Source organism: Ruditapes philippinarum, unplaced genomic scaffold (genome assembly GCF_026571515.1).
Source record: "Ruditapes philippinarum isolate M1 unplaced genomic scaffold, ASM2657151v2 ctg40_1_1_1_1, whole genome shotgun sequence".
NCBI classification, from domain to species: Eukaryota; Metazoa; Mollusca; class Bivalvia; order Venerida; family Veneridae; genus Ruditapes; species Ruditapes philippinarum.
The window spans coordinates 366,646-391,168 of record NW_026863541.1 but is presented as its reverse complement, the minus strand read 5'-3'; the positions used below and the strand labels follow the sequence as shown (position 1 = coordinate 391,168).

Below are 24,523 nucleotides of genomic sequence, written 5' to 3'. Positions count from 1 at the left end.
TTTTTCAAGATTGATCATGGTATAAATTACGATAGATATTTGGGTGTTTTGATTGTAGAACATAACGAGTTTGAGTTCGTATCTTCTTCCAATAATGATTCTCAATTAATTTCATTTTAAAGTTAGTTTAGTTGCTCCTGCTGAAATATATGGGCACTTGTTTTTAATCATATCGAGAATGTTCTAGCTCGCACTGGGTACAATTGCAATAAGTACATAACTATATTCCAAATTTGGTCTTATGAATTCAATGTAAAAAATTTCTAAAGATTTAATTACGGTCTTCAATTTACGCATTATATGTTGTCCCTTTTTTTTACTTTGATATGTTTATGCTATGCACAGTCAGCGGAAAAATACTTCAGGACGTCACTGTCAGTGCGTTTATGTTCAAGAGCTGCTATAGAATTTGTTGGTTAAATATTTGTAAAATGGGATACTTGACGCTGTTTTGATGGATTAAAGGTTACTTAATCCTTTTACTGTCCATAAAGAGAGAAAGATTTTATAGTATTTCACGCTCTATACACATAACCAGGGACGTACACTACAGAATAAACCACCCTGGCATAAATACAATTATGTCTCAGAAAATTGATCGAAGTTATATCTGTCAGTCTGTTTTAACCTAAACCTTTCCTTGAATAATACTTTTATATGAAAAAGGGTGAGAGTTGTTTCGTCTAACTACCGGTTATATTCAGTAATATACACAGTAATGGTTCCATTAATTATAACTTTTACTGTAATTGTAACTTAAATCATTAATTCAAAATAACAGCTTTTTCAAATTTTTTGTCTGTACTATCAGTGTTCATGTAATTTTGACTAAGATAAGTTCTTATAATTTATATTATTGCAAACCTTTAAACAATATTTTCACTATGTATATAGTACACATATATATTGAAAAAGAAAGATAAAAAGAACATTTTCTTTTTTCTTGAACTGATACCATTCAAGAAAGCACACAAGTGAAAGGGTTTTGATGTTGTTCGATGAAGGTCTGGACCAATAATTTGTGCGCAAAATTCAAGATCATTCACTCACTCAGTTTTACAAGAATAATTATTCTAATCAGTATAATATAACGTAAAAACAAATTAACAACTGCATGAATTACAGTTTTTTTTTAACTTTTAAAATAATAAAACTATCAGTAAAACGTCAATACAATTGTAAAAGTGGAAATGAATTGTCTAGATTTAAACTGCATTTCGTCTTTAAAAACGGTAATCATTATGAAATGTCTTGGTCCGAGTGAATCGTCTGACAGTCGTAAATATAAGTTCGATTAATTATTCGAAATCGGATAGTTCATTTTCTAGAAATCAAACGCAGCAAAATGGCTGCTTCCTCCTCTTTGCAGGAGAAAATTTGGTATTTTGAAGTTACTGACCCAACTAATCACCCGAAAGGTTTCACAGTTTATAAAGTAACAGCCAAGGTATATTTACATTACGATCTTGCTTCAGTTTAGATGTGTTTTGGATGGCTACATTTGTAACACGAATCAAAATTAAAATTGGAAACGTCAAAACTGTCAAAAGTTTCACAGAATCATATTTCAAAGCTAGAAAAGACCATATCTTTGTTAATATGAAAAAGGCAAAGACTAAAAGCGGGCTCGATTTACTTTTACCGTAGTATGAAATGATCGTTCATTTTTATTTACATTTTCCGTTTTAAAATCGTCACCGTCATTCGGTATTTTATACACTGCTTCTGTTTATTCTGGTTTCTGTCCTAATATCAAATAAGGCAAGCCTATGAAAAGAGGAAGTCGTTAAAAATTCCTTTCATTTTTGTGTCGCCTCTACGTCGTCTGTCAGTCCGTCACAAAACTTGTCCGGACTACTCCTCATAAACTACTGGTGCAATTTCATCCAAACTTTACAGGAATGATCAGTACCAAATCTAGTTGTGCATATTGTCAGCATTTTCCGGTTCAATGATTTTTGTCAGAGTTATGGCCCTTTGATAATTTTTAATTTTAAAGTTTGTCCGGACTACTTTACAGGATTGATCTGTAGCTCAAGTCCTTGCGCATATTGTACAGGTTTTCCGGTTGAATGATTTTTGGCCGAGTTATGGCCCTTTGATAAAAAGGTGTTTTTTTTCTATGTGTTGCCAGATACACAAAAGCTTGTCCGGACTACTCCTCATAAACTACTGGTGCAATTTCATCCAAACTTTACAGGAATGATTAGTACCAAGTCTAGTTGTGCATATTGTCAGCATTTTCCGGTTCAATGATTTTTGTCAGAGTTATGGCCCTTTAATAATTTTTGTGCCCCCCCTTTAGTGGTGGGCATTTAGATTTACCCTTGTCCGTCCGTCCGTCCTTCCGTCCGTCCATTCACTTTTGTGTCGCACGTAACTCAAAAAGTATTTGACCTAGAGTCATGAAAATTTACAGGAATGTTGATCAGCATGTGTAGTTGTGCACCTGGGTATTTTCGTCTGGATATTTTTAGTATTTTCAGAGTTATTGCCCTTGACTTAGTAAAATTTTGCAATTTACAACTTGTGTCCCACGTAACTCAAAAAGTATTTGACCTAGAGTCATGAAACTTTACAGGAATATTGATCAGCATGTGCAGTTGTGCACCAGGTATTTTTGTCTGGATTTATTTAGTATTTTTAGAGTGATTGCCCTTGACTTAGAAATTTTTTTGCAATTTTCAACTTGTGTCACAAGTTACTCAAAAAGGATTTGACAAAGAGTCATTAAACCTTATGGGCAGGTTGCTCAGCATATTTAGATTTGCACCTGGGGTTTCGCTTGTGGATTTTTCCAGTATGTGTAGAGTTATTTCCCTTGGCTTAGTAAAAAGATTGACAAAACAGTGGCGCGGTGGGTGCACCCGTGTCCTATGGATACATTTCTAGTTATTTTTAAAGTTTGTCCAGACTACTTCTCTTATACCACTAATGCAATTTCAATGAAACTTTACAGGATTGATCTGTAGCTCAAGTCCTTGCGCATATTACACGGGTTTTCCAGTTGAATGATTTTTGGTTGAGTTATGGCCCTTTAATAAAAAGGTGTTTTTTTCTGTGTGTTGCCAGATACGCAAAAGCTTGTCCGGACTACTCCTCATAAACTACTGGTGCAATTTTATCCAAACTTTACAGGAATGATCAGTACCAAGTCTAGTTGTGCACTGTCCCTCTGTCTGTCCGTCTGTCACAAAATTTGTCCCAACATGAAATTGGCAATAATGAGGCGACACATGTGATCACTGATTGCTCTTGTTTTCCGTTTTAAAGGTGTCATTCAGTATTTTATGCATCGCTTCAGTTTTCACTCGGAACACACAACGTTTATTATTAATCCGAAAAATTGAGATTTGTTCCGTTATCGGAATACACTGTTTTTATCATTGAGTTACATTGTAAATGGCGGCACCAAACTAGAACTGACACTGAAAATTCAACTGATAGATATAGAATTCTATATAATATTTTTTAATTGTTTTTTATTTGATTTTCTTCTTAATATACACGTGTAGTCTATAGCCGGGCAAGCCAAAGACTTTGACTTCCCCGTATTATGGTTCCTATAGAAGTGCACAGGACACCAGTCTACGCATCCGTTTTCAATCAGATTACCTCAGCTTTTATCGTTATCTTGTAAAGCGAAAATTTGAGTTGTGTCAATTTCCCACTTCCAACGAAAGTTTTCAAAACTATCAAGATCTAGTAGGTACTTGCATTACTATAAAGATCGCTTTGCAAGCAGGCCCTTGGGCCAGCCCTTCAAGCTTGCTATTATTTTTCTATATTTGTAAAAGTCTTCATGCAGGCGTAAGCCTTTCAACGCTAAATGATATCAAGATCGTATTCATAATGTTATTATATTGATTTGCCCCAATGATGATTCATCCCCATTACCACTTACCCCACTTTAGTGTAGGGCTGTCATCTAAATCGCGATATTGATGTATCGTCGACTCGATATTGATGCAAATTTTGAATATCGATTCAATCATTCAAATAAAAGTGTCAAATAGCAATGAATAAAATATACAAATATTTCAAATTAAAATCCTTACAAGTTTGTCAAAATAGCATCCAGCCATTCATGTTTACATTCGATTGTTAGGGCATGCGTCAATCTAATGACGTCAGGTCAAAAATTACCAAATTTAGAAATTGAAGATTCTAGCAGTAAACGCTTGATTTGTTGTGCGGTATGTGTAGTTTATGAAATTTAGTGTGCTTTACGGTAATCGAGTCCACTTTAATTTGTAGACGACAATGTTAATAATTAATAATAAGCAGCCTATATAATTTGCACAGCAACATGGCGGCTACGCCATAAATTGCCGAGTTCGTTTCAAAGGGTTAAAATAAAAAAAGAGCAATGTATGGGAAAAATTTGGAGTCGAAAGTATTTTGTAAAGTTTGCCATATACTTATGCCATACAGAGGCATTTAAGGTCACATAATGACATATTGACAGAAAGCATTGGTTCATGTCTGTGGTGAGTTCAGTTCCCTCGAGCTATGAAATTAAATAATTCTTAGTCGTAAATTTTTTTCGGGATTAAATAACAAGAGAACTCAGTTTCATCTGGTTTTGTTGTATATTTTATATAAACCATGCATAACAAACAAAAAGAGACATTTTTAATCATTTATTCCAGTGTGTTTGCATATCAAAAATTTGGTTCGATATATCGATGTATCATCGATATTTACCATTCGATACAAAAATTTCTATCAATGACAGCCCTACTTTAGTGACGTGTGACAATTCGCCCAGCTTAATACTAAACAATGTTTCATTCTTTTGCTTTGATAATTGTTTATGCTTCACTGATTTTGCATACATTTGAAATCTATATCTGTATATGTTTAGAGAGATTAGATTTCATGAATTTTTAATTGGATATAAATAAGAGAGGACTTAGGTCACTTAGCCATACAGCCCACAACCAAAACCTGTTTCCTGATAATATGAAATTAAGCAAAGCCTATGGACGGGGAAGTTGTTTAAAAACCAATAGTTCATTGATCCGTTTTAAAGGTGTCATTCAGTATTTCTTGCACCGCTTCTGTTTTTACTTGGAATACTCGACGATTATTATTAATCAGAAAAGTTGCGATTTTTAGTTATCAGAATACCCCACCAGTTGTCATAGAGTTACATTGAAAATGGCTGCGCCTGTCTAAAATTGAGACTGAAAATTTCATTGATAGGTATAGAATTCTATATATTTATCTAGATCCTGTAACACATTTTTTTCAAGGTTTTATTTCATAAGTATGATGCTCAAATTAAGATTTGTCAATATCGTAAGTTTCAATAAGCATTATTTATAAAGAGATAACCGAATTTAACATTTCATGTAAATAAAGGGAGGTAATTAGACATTTATTTTCTATAAATTCTAAGTCAAATTTTCCAATAAGAAATGAATGCATATAATTTATTGATTAAATATAATGTGCACAAAATATTTGCAGTACACATTTTACATAATCTTCGATGTTTGAAAATTGTTTTATTTGCATAATTATATACATATATAATTTTGTGCAAGTGTGGTATACACACAGTAACAATATCAATCACAAAACATACAGGATCTTTAATTTTTATTTGATTTTCTTTTAAATATACATGTGTAGTCTATAGCCGGGCTTCGCGGTCCCGGCTTTTGATTTCCCCATATTATCATGGGGCTAAGGGCTTAACAGGTGTGAATTTTAAATAACATTTCTTTTTAGTATTTTATAAATTGTTACCCTATACACACAGTAAGATAAGACATTATGAACAAAGGAAACATCATAACCATGATCAATACAAATATTTTTTACTTGAGCCGCGTCATGACAAAACCAACATAATGCGTTTGCGACCAGCATGGATCCAGACCAGCCTGCGCATCCGCGCAGTCTGATCAGGATCCATGCTGTTCGCTTACAGACCCTATAACAAGTAAAGAAACTGATAGCGAACAGCATGGATCCTGATCAGACTGCGCGGATGCGCAGGCTGGTCTGGATCCATGCTGGTCGCAAACCCATTATGTTGGTTTTGTCATGACACGGCTCACTTGTATACTGACAGTTTTAGGGGAAAATATACCTATTTTTGGCTAGGGGAAATAGCCTTTATTGGACTGATGATATGTACCAAAATTTCCTGAAATCGTGCCCTTTAACTTGGTAATTGTCAACATATTTTTATGTACAAGGAACTTACACAGTCACAAAGCCTTATTATTTTTAGTACATGTTATTGTACTTGAATTCCTCAAAATCAATTGCAGTATTCATAGATAATGACTTTTCAAAATAGTTGTCATGTATAATTTTATATTATATACCTTGATCAACTGTTTACTATGTATAATTATGTAGTATCACTATGTAGTGTCATTACCTTTTAAAATAACCATCAGACATGGTTGAATATTCAAATTTATTACATGCTTTTTGGTGATTTATAGAAATATATCCGTGATATAAAACTGGTAATTTCACTGTTTGAAACAGTGAAATTACCACTTTGATAATTTCACTGTTTTGAATTTAAGCCCCTTACGTTGTTAGAGTGAAATACCAGGGTGCACAGACCTGGGTACCAACTTAATGACGTGACGTCGTAAATGATGTCACGTTGTATTATTATTTGGCGCGCTTTTCATTCAGTATTAGGTTTAATGTCTTTTTAAAACGTTTCTTTGCATATAATAAAAAGAAAATTTGTTTAGTTTAGTGTAAGATCGAAATATATTTCACCTTGTGAACACCAAAAGTTCATATTTCACTCGTGGCTGCGCCACTTGTGAAATATACATTTTGGTGCTCACTCGGTGAAATATATTCCGATCTTACACTGAACTAAACAAATATCCTCTATATCATTATATTTGATATAAAAAAATGTCATATTGTTATAAAATACCTGAAATTAAAAATTTTGTGAAATCGGAAACATAATATTCTGCTTTTTTAGATCAGTAAATGCTAAATTAATTATAATATTTCATTGAGTTGCAACTGAATATTGTTGAAGCATCTGCATCACTAGAATATACAATAAAAACATGTAATATAAATGTTGGTGTCTGTTTATTGTTAAATCATAATTATTAATAGTTTTGTTTCTTTTACAGGTTTTTCCAGTCAATGCACCTGAAAGTCTTACAGAGGTTGGTTTAGTTGTGTTTTCTTTTTGTGTTTTTTTTTTCCCCTAAACATTAAATTTTTGTTTTGATTGTAAAGAGGATGATATTTGAAAGGATTCCATATCATTTTACATGGTCAAACTTGCAGTGTTTAGAAAGAGTGTTATAGGTTGTTGATGGGCAGGTCTGCAGTTAAAGGGACTCCACTAAGGTTTTTTGACATGATGGCACTGGAAATAATTTTTCAAGATTAATGCTCCATTTGATGTAGATCTAGACCAATAACTTGTGTGTAAAATATTAAAACATAAAGTTTTTTTCTTCATTTTTCCAGAATAACAATTCTAATTGTGAAATTGAAAAAGATTTCCAACGCTACACACTCAAATCATGCTTCGATAAGCACAAATAACAATTTCCCATAATTCTGAGTATGTTTCTTAATTATCTTTTTCATATCAAATTTTACAGTTTTTATGAGTTTTGACCTCAGTGGAGTTCCTTTAATCCAAACATACATATGAGCCGTGTCACGACAAAACCAACATAATGGGTTTGCGACCAGCATGGATCCAGACCAGCCTGCGCATCCGCGCAGTCTGATCAGGATCCATGCGTTCGCTATCAGTTTCTCTACTTGTAATAGAGTTGATAAGCGAACAGCATGGATCCTGATCAGACTGCGCGGATGCGCAGGCTGGTCTGGATCCATGCTGGTCGCAAACCCATTATGTTGGTTTTGTCATGACACGGCTCATATGTCTAATTTAATAGTTAACAGGTAAACTTTTGTCATGGTAAATGGAAATGCTGATTTCAGTTTAATGATAACTATAATATGCTCATCTTTAAGAAAAAATTTTTTTTGCCAAACTTATTGAAATCTAAGAAATTCTTACGGAATATGTCTAATTTGAATAAGATAATGCACATACATGTATTATGTATGGGAAGCTGCAATTCAAGCTAAGATATTTAAGTTATTTAATTTTTAAAGACACTGTGTATTCATACTGCATTTACCTATAGTGTGTACAGATTTAAAGCAACATATTTACTGGGTATGTACTTAAAACATACATGTTTCTTTTACAAAAAGTAACAATAACATAGCAACTGTGTTGAAATTATTGATATTTGAAAATATCAAATTTGAGCATAATTTATCTATAGACACAAGTTAGATTTAAATGCAAATACATCAGTTCTACATCAAAATATGTCATCTCTGGCCTCAACAATCATTATATGTTTTTTTATTGTACAGATTGTGGTATGGAAAAGGTACAATGACTTTAAACATCTTTACAAGGCAATGTTCAATCTACATAAATCACTTCACAGGAGAGAAGAATTTCCTACATTTGCAAAACCTAAGCTTTTTGGTAAGTGTTCACTTTAATGTCTATAAATTTTTCATCTCATTTCATTATAGAATTATTTGACAAGTATTTTAAAAAAAAACAAATAATTTGTACGCAATAAATTGTTACAAGTTTATTTTACAGGTTAAAGTTCATTTTTTGCTCACTAGTCCTATGCACAGTTCTCAGAGGTGATCTTTCATGATGGCAATGTGTCCAATGTTTTTCACATTTTCTTTAAACCATATATCTTCCAAAACTACATAGTATCTGAAATAAGTTTTTTTTATTGTTTCTATAATTAATATTTACAAAAAAAGAATTAATTGTGTTTTATAAATTGTATAGTTAGTTGAATAGTGTCTGAAGATCGATTCACAGCTTAAATGTCTGATCACATGACTGTTTAGAAGCTTGGTGATTGGTCAGATGAAATAACCTTAACAGGTATAGAATAAATTATAAGAATGACTTTAAAAGAAAATGAGACAATATGGATACAATATATATTTTATTGACATGGTTAATTTTGTTTGTCAGGACGTTTTGATGAACAGGTGATTGAAGAGAGATGTTCAAGTGCTCTGGAATTACTGAATTTCATTGGTAGACAGACCTATTTATATAGATCTCAGATATTCATCAAGTTCTTAGAGGTTTGAAGTTCTCGTTTATTTTTTTAAATTTTTTTTAGTCTGAGCTCAAAATCTGGGAAAAGATGATCCTTCAAGTGCAATGAAAATATGAAAATTAAAGGTTTTTTTTTTTTGCCCCTACTTTTCTATTGATAGCCATTTTGCCATGGTTACAGAATAAGAGCAGGTGCAGATTTTGTTGTATATAGAGAAAAGTAGGAGAAGAAATTCTGGAAAATATAGTTTTCTTCATGTTACTTGCAAAAAAAATGTTTTGCTAACATTATTTCAATTATTTTATTGCAAGAAACTTGTCACATTTTGTGAGTGTCATATATTATAAGGTGACCAAGTTGAGAAAGTTACGGTAGCTCTTTTTTATCTATTTCTGTTTACTGTTGTGAAATAGAATACTGATACAGTTGAACCTGTGAACAAAGTCAAGCCTTTGGACAGACTAAATAGGGTCTTTATATACAGAAGGCTTCTATGCTGAGATATGCCGTTTCTTCAAAGAATGATATTCATTTCCAAGGTTAGCACATGTTTTACTGCATCTATGAATTTTTCCATCAAAGAAAGCCCACTTCCAGCTTGCTTGGAAGGTCATTGCTTGAACCATGTGCCTTTCATGGTCATTTCAGGTTTATGTTACGTAAAACTATCATAGTGGCATCAGATTATTTTTTTTAAGTCATATTTTAATGACCTGTTATTATGTTTTGATTCTGAGAAGGTACTTTACATTACAGGGTGGCAGGGTAGTTGAGGGTACATCAGGTAAAGTGTTGAAGCCATCTAGGCTGGACATACTGGGTGCGGGTCCAGACCCTGTGATAAAGCCAGAACCTGTCAAGTCTGATGTCATTGTAAAAGCCAAAGACCCTGCCGAAACCAGTTCCAGTGTGCCGGTTCCGTCATCAGATAATAATGATAATAACCAGAAAAAGTAAGATTAATTTTATGAATATATAAGATTAACATTAGATCTTCTGGATATCAAATAGACATGATATTGATTGAAATAGTAAGCTATAAAATTCAGACATTGACTGGGTCACAGTGGTGGTAAGAGAAATTATGCCCATTCAAGAAAATGGTTAAGTGTGCTGGCAAAAATCAAAATAACTTGACATTTTGTCGTTTATGTTTTCAGTTTTATTATATTGCTTCATAATAACAATAATTTGGTTTTCCGCAGACATTTCTATAAATATTCTGCATACTATTTTGGTTATGTTCATTGATAATAAAAGGTGAGGCAGACTTATTATATATTGGGCTGTTTTTAGCTTAACTATTCAAGGAAAAAGGAGAGCTATTGTGCTCATCCGTGTGTAGACATCACACTTTCTGGTAAGTTGATATCTCCAAAACTGTTGAAGGGAATAGATAGCAACTTTACAAGCTTAGTCTTGTTCTAGTATCTAACATACTGGGCACAGATTCCACTTATGTGGTAAAGGTAACTAACTCGCCCATAAAAAGTGCCTACTTGTGTATGATATAAAAGGAGGATTTACGTTGTCATTTTGTCCATCTGTCCCTATCTGTCACTCTTGATAACTGTTTCTCATTAAGTATTTTATTATTTTATTAACTGGCAAATAATTTAGATATTTGATGTGTTGGTATACCCAATTGCTGCAGACTTCAACCAATAATTTGATCCTTTTTTTTAGCAGACTTGTAGCTTTTTTCATAATTATTATATTATTATATAAGCAGAAATCCTAGTTTTTGTGACAATTTCTTTTACTTCTCTATATTACACAGTGGTAAGACAGAACCTGTACTTGAAGGTGTGTGGAATTTCCCTCAAGTACCAGACAATATCAGCCTTAACTCTTACGATGAAGATACTGATGTTGATTCCACGCTAGGAACACCCCTCCCTGAATCAGATTTAGCATTCTTTGACCCACTGACAGAGAAAGATAAAAGTGGACAGGGGACATTACGGACTAGTAAAAGTTGGATTATGGAGGCAGTGAATACCTGTAATGGTAAAGTAATTTTTGCTCCAGTTGAAAAATAATTATTTGACAAAACAATTCTTTTTTTCCTTTAGTTAAATTTGTTGTTTTAAGTAAATAGGTACAACAAGGCTTCAATCCAATTTTTAAGTTCCTGTTAATTATTTTTTTTTTCATTTTAAAACAACTTATTTTTAACCTTAGAGTTACAAAAATGGGATCTCAAATTAACTTACAAAAATGTTATTGTATTTTTATTGTTATACTGGAGTTAAAAAGAATGAAAGCTACCTTCTGCTTTTTGACTAAGCATAGATTTTAATTTTGGACAGTACTGGTTTCCTAGCAGTTTCCGGTCACAAATCACACTTTTTTTACAAATAAAATAAAAATCAGTCTACGGAGGGGTACAAAACTTTAACAGGACAAAGTTAGGTACCTGTCCAGCATTGCCATGTGTTTAATGTTGCACTTTCATTTTACTTTTTAATTTGAATATAGGCCTGAAATGTAACACCTTTTTTCACTTTTATTAAAAAATTCATAGCAGTTTTCCGGACCTTTTTTATTTTGAATATAATTCAGTACCATAAAGCAATGTTAAGATGGTCTTATCAGACAAACAGAACTTCCCAACCTTTTCCGTGTCGTCTGCAAAAATAGTTTCCAAAATATTGATTTACCTAAAATGGGGTCTTAGTTATTGCGCATGGATGTTTAAACTAGAATTCCCCAGGTGTTGCTTATTTTTGAAAGTCGCAAGTTTTCTTATGTAACTTTAAATAACAGACAAAACTTCAAAACATATAAATCGGTGTACTATTTTAAATGCTGTTGAGCATAGAAAACAAATGTCTCTCTGATTGATGAAGTAATGTGGATGCCTTACTGGTAAAAATAGACTCTACTGGACGAAAATGATAAACGGCCAGAAAACTGCTAGGGGACGGAAACTGCTAGGAAACCAATAATCTTTGATGTTGATATTACATATAAGATGTTTTACAAGCATGTCATAGTTAAGAAATATCTTAATCTATAAAATAAATCTGACAGAAGTTGAAAATGGAAGAGGTAATGGAACTTAAATTTGCTGAGAAAAAATGATATTTAGCATTGATTTAATAATTTACAGAGTTAGAAACAGATGGTCCTACACTACCTGTGTCTAAAGAAATAGAGGATGTTGGTGATGATACAGGATTACAGGTAAAAATATCTTTGTTATGATTCCCACAAGGGACTTTAGATTCTTTCATGTGAGGCAGCTATCCAGCTAGCTTACAGAACGTCAGTGGGTTCTACTCAGGTGCCCGTTTGTGTCTGAAATTAGGCTCAGAAGGGCACCTGAGGTCTTCCTCCATCGCTATGTAATTTATATATTTTGGCAAAGTTCCAGTACTCCTTGGCAAACTTCCAAGTTTATTCTAAAAATAGTAATGTTTGACTAAGTCGCATGATATTAAATTACCGCTTTTGTGTAGCCTATTACTGAATTTTCATATTGACATTGTATTAACAAGATGAAGATCATTGTTTGACCGAAATCAGTCAATAAATAAAGTGTCTGAAACATACTCTGGTTTTTAGCTCACCTGAGCATATGCTCAGGGTGAGCTATTAGGATCACTCTTCGTCCGTCGTCCGTCGTACGTTGTCCGTTCACACTTTTCAAACGACATCTCCTCTGAAACCATAAGCCAGATCATAATGAAACTTCACAGGGATGTTCCTTGTGTGAAGCCTTAACAAAGTTGTTCAAAGAATTCCATTCCATGCAGAACTCTGGTTGCCATGGCAACCAAAAGAAAAAACTTTAAACATCTTCTTCTAGAAAACCCAAAGAGCTAGAGCTTAGATATTTGGCATGAAACATCTTCTAGTGAGTGTCTACCAAGATTGTTCAAATAAAATCCCTGGGGTCAAAATTGGCCCCGCCCCAGGGGGTAATTGATTTTCCCTATATGCATATAGTAAAAACTTAAAAAAATCTTCTTTTAAAGTACCCAAAGAGCTAGAGCTAAGATATTAAGCATGAAACATCTTCTAATGGATGTCTACCAAGATTGTTCAAATAAAAGCCCTGGGGTCAAAATTGGCCCCGCCCCAGGGGGTCTTTGATTTTCCCTATATGCATATAGTAAAAACTTAAAAAATCTTCTTCTAAAAAACCCAAAGAGCTAGAGCTTAGATATTTGGCATGAAACATCTTCTAATGGATGTCTACCAAGATTGTTCAAATTAAAGCCCTGGGGTCAAAATTGGCCCCGCCCCTGGGGGGTCATTGATTTTCCCTTTATGCATATAGTAAAAACTTAAAAAAAATTATTTTTAAAGAACCCAAAAAAGTAGAGCTAAGATATTTAGCATGAAACATCTTCTAATCAGTGTCTACCAAGTTTGTTCAAATAAAAACGCCTGGGGTCAAAATTGACCCGCCCCAAGGGGTCATTGATTTTCCCTATATGCATATAGTAAAAACTTTAAAAAATTATCTTTTAAAGAACCCAAACAGCTAGAGCTAAGATATTTAGCATGAAACATCTTCTAATGGGTGTCTACTAAGTTTGTTCAAATAAAAGCCCTGGGGTCAAAATTAGCCCCGCCCCAGGGGGTCATTGATTTTCCCTATATGCATATAGTAAAAACTTAAAAAAATTTCTTTTAAAGAACCCAAAGAGCTAGAGCTAAGATATTTAGCATGAAACATCTTCTAATGGGTGTCTACCAAGTTTGTTCAAATAAAAGCCCTGGGGTCAAAATTAGCCCCGCCCCAGGGGGTCATTGATTTTCCCTATATGCATATAGTAAAAACTTAAAAAAATCTTCTTTTAAAGAACCCAAAGAGCTAGAGCTAAGATATTAAGCATGAAACATCTTCTAATGGATGTCTACCAAGTTTGTTCAAATAAAAGCCCTGGGGTCAAAATTGGTCCCGCCCCAGGGTGTCATTGTATTTAACTATATGTGTATAGTAAAAACTTAAAAAAATGTTCTTTTAAAAAACCCAATGAGCTAGAGCTTAGATGTTCAGCATGAAACATCTTATGGGTGTCTACCAAGTTTGTTCAAATAAAAGCCTTTGGATTAAAATTGGCCCTGGTGGGGGGTGGGAAGGTCATTGTTTTTCATTATATGTGTGTAGTAAAAACTTAACATCATGAAACATCTTCTAATGGGTGTCTTCCAAGTTTGTTCAAATAAAAGCCCTGGGGTTTAAACTGGCCCCGCTCCAGGGGCCTATATACAGGTGAGCGACCTCAGGGCCATTATGGCCCTCTTGTTTTGATGTGTTGTTCTACTTTCTTTTCTTGTTTACTTCAAGTATTTTAAAATAGGATTCGTTGCTCTTAAGAAAACTCTACTGTTCTAGATTTTTGTCTACTTGCTTTGTTTTGTATAGGCTTATATCCAGCATATTTCTTGCATATCAGACAACATTATCTACGGTTGTGGCGGTGCTAGAAAACCCTGTCTTACACCCCCCATGTAAGACAAGTCGCGTGCTTTAAATGACGTCATTGCTGCGCGCCTTTTATGAATGAATTGCGTTCTTAGGATGACGTCACTTAACCATTATGAATGAAGTTGTAAGTTCATACGCTACTATAAGAAAAAAGTGCGTAATGAAAATATCAGTCTTCGTAATTTCTGTTCTGAAAATAATTGATATGTAATATGCAAGAAAAAGAATCAAACACCGGCTGTCGGTGCAGACGGGAATATCTAGCTCTCGGGTAACTGTTTAGCGGTAACTCGGCAGAGCCTCGTTACCGCCGTAAACAGTCACCCTCGAGCTAGATATTCCGGTCTGTACCGGCAGCCGGTGTAAGATTCATATATTCTTGCATATCAGACAGGGTTATCTACCGTTTACACTGGTGCTAGAAAACTCTGATGACGTCATTTTACAGTTATGAATGAAGTTGTAAGTTCATACGCTACTATAAGAAAAAAGTATGTAATGAGAATATCAGTTTTCGTAATTTCTGTTCTAAAAGTAATTTATATGTAATATGCAAGAAAAAGAATCAAACACTGGCTGTCAGTACAGACGGGAATATCTAGCTCTCGGGTAACTGTTTGGCGGAAACTCGGCAGAGCCTCGTTACCGCCGTAAACAGTCACCCTCGAGCTAGCTATTCTGGTCTGTACCGGCAGCCAGTGCAGGATTCTTAAAATGTATTTGAAATACTTACTTAATGATTGTTTGTGTAAAATTTCAGTATTTTTTGTATGCATTTACACTGTATGTATCATTTTCTCCATGCTATTTAATTATGTGTACTTCAAGCAATAAAAATCTAAGCAAACGTGCTTCACGAAACTTCTAATAAACTGTTAAATGATGCTCAAATAAAAAGAAAACTTGTGACGTACAGTGTTATTAAACTGTATGTGTTAATAGCAATGAAGTTTAGATGCTAACAAAATTCCTAGATATAACATGTAATCATATTGAATGAATGCTAGTTTTACAGTTCAATGTAAAGTGTTTTGTAGTCTAGACTCTTTTTTTATTTCCTTTGAAAGGCAATTTAAAGGTTATCATATTACTATGTGTTTTATACAGTCTAGCTGCTTGGAGCTGAATTATGGATTTAATTTGAAATTGAAGCTGAAAAAAACAAAACTGTGATGAGATATTAATGTGTTTTATTTGTGATATTAAGTGAATAAAACAAAAAGGTTTTTGCTTGTTTGGCCGGTTATTTTTGTTCCTTTAAGTGCCTTTATAAGACAGGAATATTCTGTGTTATTATTCAGATGGCTGGAGGTGATGGCAACCTTACAGATTCTGTCTCGGACACAATGGCACAGTCCAGTTCTGTAACCAATTCCACAAACAATTTAGATATCAGTGAGTTTGACCCCTTGACCCAGAGTACTGATAGTGGCAGTTCAAAGGTCATGGTGGGAAAAGGTGACCTTGACATTTCTCAGTTCACCTCTGGCATTAATTCGGGTAGTTCAACAAGTCTGGATTCTTCGTCAAGTAATTTGTCGTCACCAAGATTTAAGGTGAGTGGGAGAACAAGCTGAAAAATTGCATGCATGATTTTCACTTAAATATTTTACAATTTTACATGTGAAATATAATAATCAAGCATGAGTCACTGTAGTTCACTAGTAGAAAGTATCTCACAGTTTGTTTTTCATGATAATTGTCAAGACATGTAAAAATGATTCTTGCTAATTTTATTTAGTGACATTATGCTCATTTTTTTTTTCTTCAAGTAAACCTTAATTCTTTATTTCAAAATATTTAATATAATGGTCATTGACCAAATGAAAAAAAAATGGTTTCATGGATAAATCATAAAAACTGCCTTAAAAATAAAAAGGGTGCCCCATTCTTTTTGTCAATTAGGCATTACAGATACATTCTAGAACTTTCTTTGAGTCACATGGGTTATTGATTATTTTCTTACTTTGAAAAGAAAGTCTTAGGGAAAGCATGCCTCCTAAAACATTTGCTCTTAATGATAAAATTACTTAATTACTGACAAGGAGCAAAAAAAGGGTAAAAAGTAATAATGGGAAAATAGTAACTAGTTAGTATGTAACATGTTATACCAGAAAAAAATTATAATTTTTAATATTGGCAAAAAAATTCAAATAAATTGTAGAGCAAAAAAAAAATGTTATGCAAAAATAGGAGTATTTTTGTGATGTTTTAAATATGATGCCCTTTAAACAGGTTTAATTGTTCAGAAGTATGAAAACCAAGTTAGCAATTTTGATGTAAACTAGTAGCTTTAAATTTTAGAATCGTTCAACTATAAAAAGTCTGTCACCATTGCGGCAGAGATCCGTTACGAAGGAGAGTGTATCAACGATGGATCTGGGTAGTAAAGAGGATTATATATATCTAGCAGCTAGTCAGATCTGTAAGGCGAAGGAGTACGAGGCTAACTGCGACTACGAGCAAGCTTTCGCCACCTACAAGAGTTGCGTTGGTATACTTCTACAAGGTGTTCAAGGTACATTGTAAATTGGTACACATTTAGATTGCCTATGATACTACTACATGTATTTAATTGGATGTTTCTCAGGAAAATCTGACCTGGCTTATAGCTGTAGAATTTACCTTTGCAACATTATTATAACAAGGTAAAAGTGTTCTAACCAGATAACGTAAATGTTGGTAAACATCATTTCTTTTACATTGTGAAATTGATATTTATTGTTATTTATGCACTTTTGGCTTATCATTGTCATGTACTGATCTAGGTGATACAAACAAGGGACGTAGAGATGCTGTACGGAGAAAGACGGCACAATATCTGATGAAAGCTGAGGACCTTTACAACAGACACCTGGCGAAAGAGGCCTCCGATGAACAAAGATGGGCAGTATGTGCTTTCTTAATTTATATGTCACAAAACCTTATGTATTTAGATGTCATAAAACATAATGTATTTATATGTCAGAAAACATAATGTATTTAGATGTCATAAAATGTAATATATTCAGATGTCATAATACATAATGAGTAAGATGTTTTATAATATATTGAGATGTCATAAAACATTATACATTTAGATGTCATAAAACATAATATATTTAGGTGTCATAAAACATAATATATTGAGTTTTCATAAAAAAAAAAACGTAACAACCTTTCAAAATTTACATCAGAAGATAAATGGACATTACTAAATATAATCTTGACCGATTTACCGATTCCATATCTCAGTTTAAATACTGATAACTTATACACTGTGCCTGCCACAAATAACAAAACTGACCAATATTACATTTCATATTGTGTTTTTAGGTTTCGTTTTTAAAAAATCATAACTGTACAAATACTACAATATTATATTCTCATAATTTGTCTCCCCTTATTTACAGATGGATAGTACTTTAAGTCCATCTACAGAAGTTGACCCCGCATTGACCTTTTTGAGGAGTCCGGCAAGTGATTTGAAGAAGTTCAAGGTGTTAGGTACTATAGATAAAGTTATATTAGTGTTGGACAGGGACACAGAGGAGACTTACATTATAAAGGTAAATTTATCAGGACATGTAAATGTTTTTATTACTTTTTCAGGAAATGGGGGAAAAAAAATAAGTTTAATTCCTAGTGTATTTCTATATAATCCGTTGCAGTTTTTTTCTCAATTTATGTGCATAACCACTGATCTATACAAGAATTTATTTTATTTATTTTTTCAAATTTTATGGTTTTTTAGCTCACCTGTCACAAAGTGACAGGGTGAGCTTTTGTGATCGCTTTTCGTCCGGCGTCCGGCCGTCCATCGTCCGTCCGTCTGTCGTCCGTCGTCCGTCTGTAAACTTTTACTTTAAATGACATCTCCTCATAAACCACTAAGCCAATTTCATCCAAACTTCACAGGAATGTTCCTTTGGTGGTCACCTTTAAAAATTGTTCAAAGAATTTAATTCCATGCAGAACTTTCGGTTGCCATGGCAACCGAAAGAAAAAACTTTAAATATCTTCTTTTAAAAAACCTAAGAGCTAGAGCTTAGATATTTAGCATGAAACATCTTCTAGTGAGTATCTATCAAGTTTGTTCAAATAAAATCCCTGGGGTCAAAATTGGCCCCGCCCCAGGGGGTAATTGATTTTCCCTATATGCATATAGTAAAAACTTAAAAAATCTTCTTTTAAAGAACCCAAAGAGCTAGAGCCTAGATATTCAGCATGAAACATGTTCTAGTGAGTGTCTACCAAGTTTGTTCAAATAAAAGCCCTGGGGTCAAAATTGGCCCCGCCCCATGGGGTCATTGATTTTCCCTATATGCATATAGTAAAAACTTAAAAAATCTTCTTTTAAAGAACTCAAAGAGCTAGAGCTAAGATATATAGCATGAAACATGTTCTAGTGGGTGTCTACCAAGTTTGTTCAAATAAAAGCCCTGGGGTCAAAATTGGCTCCGCCCCGGGGGTCATTGATTTTCCTTATATATGTATAGCAAAAACTTAAAATCTTCTTTGAAAAAAACCAAATAGCTAGAGTTTAGATATTAAGCACCAAACATGTTCTAGTGAGTGTCTACAAAGTTTGTTCAAATTAAAGCCCTGGGGTCAAAATTGGCCCCGCCCCATGGGGTCATTGATTTTCCCTATATGCATATAGTAAAAACTTGAAAAATCTTCTTTTAAAGAACTCAAAGAGCTAGAGCTAAGATATTTAGCATGAAACATGTTCTAGTGGGTGTCTACCAAGTTTGTTCAAATAAAAGCCCTGGGGTCAAAATTGGCTCCGCCCCGGGGGTCATTGATTTTCCTTATATATTTATAGCAAAAACTTACAAAATCTTCTTTGAAAAAAACCAAATAGCTAGAGTTTAGATATTAAGCATGAAACATGTTCTAGTGAGTGTCTACAAAGTTTGTTCAAATAAAAGCCCTGGGGTCAAAATTGGCCCCGCCCCTGGGGGTCATTGATTTTCCTTATATGTGTATAGCAAAAACTTAAAAATCTTCTTTGAAAAAACCCAAATAGCTAGAGTTAAGATATTCAGCATGAAACATCTTCTAATAAGTGTCTACAAAGTTTGTTCAAATAAAAGCCCTGGGGTCAAAACTGGCCCCGCCCCAGGGGTATCATTGTTTTTAACTATATGTGTATAGTAAAAACTTAAAATAACTTCTTTTAAAAAACCCAGTGAGCTAGAGCTTAGATGTTTTAGCATGAAACATCTTCTTATGGGTGTCTACAAAGTTTGTTCAAATAAAAGCCCTCGGGTGAAAATTGGCCCTGCTGGAGGGGGGGGGGGAGATCATTGTTTTTCATTATGTGTGTAGTAAAAACTTAACAAACTAAACATTGTGAAACATCTTCTAATGAGTGTCTTTCAAGTTTGTTCAAATAAAAGCCCTGGGGTTTAAACTGGCCCCGATCCGGGGGCCTTGATACAGGTGAGCGACCTCAGGGCCATCATGGCCCTCTTGTTTACATTTTTTTTTAAATTGCAATTAATATTAATTGAAGTTTCAGGACATTGACTTTGTGATCTTTGGAGTTTTTTGAAACAGTATTTCCATTGGATTGTTATGACTACTCTATCTGCTATAGTAAACTTTGCAAAAGAAGGGGAAAAAAACATGAAAATTTGAAGCCATCTGTTTAACTCGAATAAAACATACAGAGTTTGTGCTTAATGAATAATTCTTCTCTTAATCTTAAAGTCATGGAAATTTCTTCTTGCATATATTTTCTTAACTTTGAAATTAATTCATCTTTTCTTATGTCTTGTGTTTTTAAATATGGCTGCCAATGTTTTTTTTATTAGATTGGTGTTTTAAAAAGAAGTTGCCTCCCTTTACTTAATAATGAAAGCAGCTTTCTGTCTTTTTTTCAGAGAGTTTACAAGTCGACAACAGGGAACAGAAAACTGAGAAATATCCTACCATCATCCTGTCCTTATATGGTTCAGTTACACAAATTTTACGAGACATCCAGTACAATATACCTTCTGCTGCAGTATGCGAGTGGCGGGAAACTCTGGAACTATGTCGGGGCCTACCTGAGATATGCTCAGGAGCAGGCGCGTGAAGGAGGCCCTGGTGGGGAGGATGGGTATCCTAACCAGGACTTTCAAAATGTTTATACAGGGTTTAAGATTCATACGGATGATAATCAAAGAAAATCATTTATAAAGGACCAGGAAGCAGAAAGTTCAAAGGAATCGGGGAAAGGCGACGGTAAAAAGCAAAGTGAATTAGGTGATAAAGTTACTTTCACTAAAGGAACAAATGATATTTTCCTAGGTAAACCTGAAAAAACTAATGTGCAGGAATTAAGTGTAGGTGATTTTCAGTTGGATACACAAGAGCACAAAGACGATATTATTGATGTGAAGGTAGCAATTGGAAAAGATGAGGATGAAAACCATGACGAAGGGAATGATAACAAAGTCTCAGAGAGAAGAACAGATTATAATAGATTTACAAGTTTTTCATCCGAGGAGAATGCTGATGATGAAGGGGAGGGGCCAAATTTTAGCCACACCCCTTTTGAGAGACAGAATTCACAGGGTGGACAATTTCAGGATTTGTTACAAAAGAATAGGAGCAAGCCTGCATTAGAGGACTTCAGTATAAATAGTTTTGATAGTACTGAAGGGTTTAGCCGGGTAGATAGTAATGTGTCTGATCAAATAGAGGTGATACATGAAGTAAATGAGCTAAACTGTGATACTGAAGTCTTCAGTTGTGACAAAGGATTAAATGATATAAACAATGAGAATATGAATGAAGAGAATCCTCCGATCTCTGGCCAAACTGTTGGAACATGTTCTAGTCAAAATCATCAAGAAAATGATGACAAATCATCAGATATAGACAGTGATCATTCAGGTGATGTGTCTAATGATATTATTAAAAGTTCAAAACAGTTATTAAGAACAGTGGAAAGAACTTTGTCTCAAATAGATAGTGAAGTTTCAGCAAAAGTAGATAAAGACACAGCAGACCAGATTAGTTCACCATTAACAACCACCACTAGCTCAATAACTATAGACAGTCCAGCAGAAGAACCTAGTATATACGACCTTGGTCACCATGGTGACACATCAGATAGTCAGTCTGATTCAAGGTCGCGTGATTTTGACCTTAGTCGACCTACTTCTAGTGAAATCAATGTAAACTCAAATAACATTGGTGATTCAATAATCAGTGATATTCTTAACTCATCTAAAACTGAAGAAAACAAGTTTGATAAAGAAAGTTCACAGTCAGGTCAAAGGTCAAGGAATTGTTCAGACTCAAAGTCAAGAGGAGGGACAGAAATAGGTAAAGGAGTAGGACATAAAATGTCATTATCTAGAATAAATTCTATGGAATTAAGTAGATCAGCTTCTAGTGACTATGAATCTAAGTCTCCTTCCAAATCACGCCACAGGACAATATCGCATATGTTCGAGCAACTGGATTTGTCGGCACAGAGTCCGGACCAGGTCAAGATACCGGAATCATTCATCAGACGTTGGGCTGCTGAAATTATTGTAGCATTATCCACATTACATTCTTTAGGCATTATTTGTAGGTTAGTAAATAATCATGTGATAAAAAGATATTTACCTTAATTTAGCCATGAGGGTGTGTTAAATTTTCATAAAGAATTTGTTTTCCTTTTATTTCCCGAATGAAAGCTACTTACTTTATAAGCACATTATTGATGACTTTAAAAAAGCAAGTATTTAAGGATTAAACATATCTTTTGATCTCTGTAGTCACTTGTAGTACTATAACAAGTTCTTTCACAGCCACCATTTTTTGTGAATTTTTGTGTGTTGATCATTGTTATACTGTTTAATTCAGTTTAAAACTTATATTTTATGTTATCTACATTGTATACATAGGTAACATGGCTGCATAGTCGATACAATAAACATTCCCTTTACGTCATCTAATGATTAGCCATGGTCACCAAGCATGGGATGGCTGCTACAAAATTATGAATTTGTTTAATATGAAGGAGGCATTGGCTCAGTATTTAATGACCTTATTGAGACTTTTGACAATTGGAAGTTTGCTATATTTATTACCCTTGTCTACTGCTATTAGCTTTTGTTATAGAGACTAACAACCATATTTATATTCTTGGTCATATAACTAGTGATATAATAATGTAACTTATTTGCAAACTGGCATATTTGAATATGAATATATGGGTAATGATAATCACTTTTTTCTTTCAGAGAACTTAAACCTGACAACATTCTCCTGGGTGACCAAGGTCATGCGACCTTGACCTACTTTTTCCAGATCAATCAGGTCACTGATAGTATGGACTTTGAAGCTGTACAGCAAATGTATGTTGCACCAGGTTAGTTGATGTTATATTATTTTCCTACATCTTTTTTATAAAAAAAAGCCTGCTGGCCCGTTAAGAATCTACGCATGCAACCAGTGCAGACTAAGATCAGCAAATCTTTTTAGGGTCAGTTCCTATGGCGTGTAGAGACTGTCATGAGGTCAGAGAAACATTGAAGTATGAAATGCTTGTCTAACTAATAATCAAGAACAAAAGTTCGCACAGTCATAGGTTTGTTGGTGCCTGCTTAGCTCAATAGGGAGAGCATAATTTGTGCTCTAGGGATGCCCTGGTTTGATCCTCAAGTAAAATTTCTCCGTGACATGGAGTCATTTGTCTGTCACCACTGATTTCTTATTGTGTTAGTAGTCGGTCACTTGTGGAGAAATTGGTAATTACTGATTAGTTGTCCAGGAACTTTGGTTAGGTGGTTAGTTGTCCAGGAAATCTGGTTAGGTGCAGAGATATGACCAAAAAATTGTGTTAAAATTGGTGTAAAAAATCAAATGCGTGTTTGTGAAATTTATTTGTTATAATGTTATTGCATAATTTTTTTATTATCTATTTTTTTTTAATATAACTTGATTTTATACAGAATATGCATTAATATTAAGTTTGTAAATATGCCACTGTGGCAGAAAATAATGTGGTTGAAAAGTGCCTAATGCATACATCTTTAGTGTGCTTTTTTTCTTCTTTATTTAAAATAATCATTTGATTTATCATTTTAATCTAAATATATGTTGCTATTAATACAGTTGAAAAACACGTAAGGAAAAAATATGCCATGTCACGAACATCCTTTTACTGATTTGTCTGTAGCGTTATTATTGAAGATTGGAGACAGTTTCTGCATTTATTTGTTATTGATACTTAACTGTTCTATACTGAGAACAGCTGAGACCCACGTTTAATAAAGCTGACATCAGCAATATAAATCATTAGGTGGAAAATTATTGCATCAATATCCCCACCAAAAAAGCTGTTATTAAAGGAGAGGATTAAACAAAACAAAAACATATTAGACTGAAAGTGAGGCTACTTCCTGCTTTTTTTTTTTTTTTTTTGAAAGTCTTAGAATACAAAAATTTTGGCTTGCTTGTGCATTTACAGAAAATTCAAGCTCTGTTTTGATGAACATTACTCTGTTTTGATGTACATTACTCTGTTTTTATGTACATTACTCTGTTTTGATGTACCATACTTTGTTTTGATGTAAATTACTCAGTTTTGATGTAAATTACTCTGTTTTGATGTAAATTACTCTGTTTTGATGTACAGTACTCTGTTTTGATATACAGTACTCTGTTTTGATGTACAGTACTTTGTTTTGATGTACATTACTCAGTTTTGATGTACATTACTCTGTTTTGATGTACATTACTCAGTTTTGATGTAAATTACTCTGTTTTGATGTACAGTACTCTGTTTTGATGTACAGTACTTTGATTTGTTGTTCTATTGTTTCAATTTTATTTAGTGGTAGAAACTTTAATTCATCCATAATACTTTCATGGCCTGGAACTTTGTATAAAAATGGTTTTGTGGTAACATTCAGTAGTTAAAAGGCTTTGAACTTAGAATTAAAAAGATAGTTTCTGCAAACAA

At 33.7% G+C, this 24,523-nt stretch overlaps 1 protein-coding gene across 1 annotated transcript in view; it reads left to right on the top strand.

The window, feature by feature from the left end:
- Positions 1-1,336: 1,336 nt before the first annotated feature.
- Positions 1,337-24,523, top strand: part of LOC132722427 (uncharacterized) — a 29,210-nt gene continuing 6,023 nt past the window's right edge. Inside the window, exons 1-13 of the mRNA XM_060706935.1 lie at positions 1,337-1,447; positions 7,137-7,172; positions 8,416-8,533; positions 9,053-9,168; positions 9,900-10,096; positions 10,924-11,153; positions 12,259-12,332; positions 15,891-16,145; positions 16,894-17,107; positions 17,358-17,479; positions 17,982-18,137; positions 20,460-22,144; positions 22,800-22,927. Of these exons, the coding sequence (XP_060562918.1) occupies positions 1,346-1,447; positions 7,137-7,172; positions 8,416-8,533; positions 9,053-9,168; positions 9,900-10,096; positions 10,924-11,153; positions 12,259-12,332; positions 15,891-16,145; positions 16,894-17,107; positions 17,358-17,479; positions 17,982-18,137; positions 20,460-22,144; positions 22,800-22,927 (3,433 nt within the window). The 5' untranslated portion in view covers positions 1,337-1,345. The remainder of the gene's footprint in view (positions 1,448-7,136; positions 7,173-8,415; positions 8,534-9,052; positions 9,169-9,899; positions 10,097-10,923; positions 11,154-12,258; positions 12,333-15,890; positions 16,146-16,893; positions 17,108-17,357; positions 17,480-17,981; positions 18,138-20,459; positions 22,145-22,799; positions 22,928-24,523) is intronic.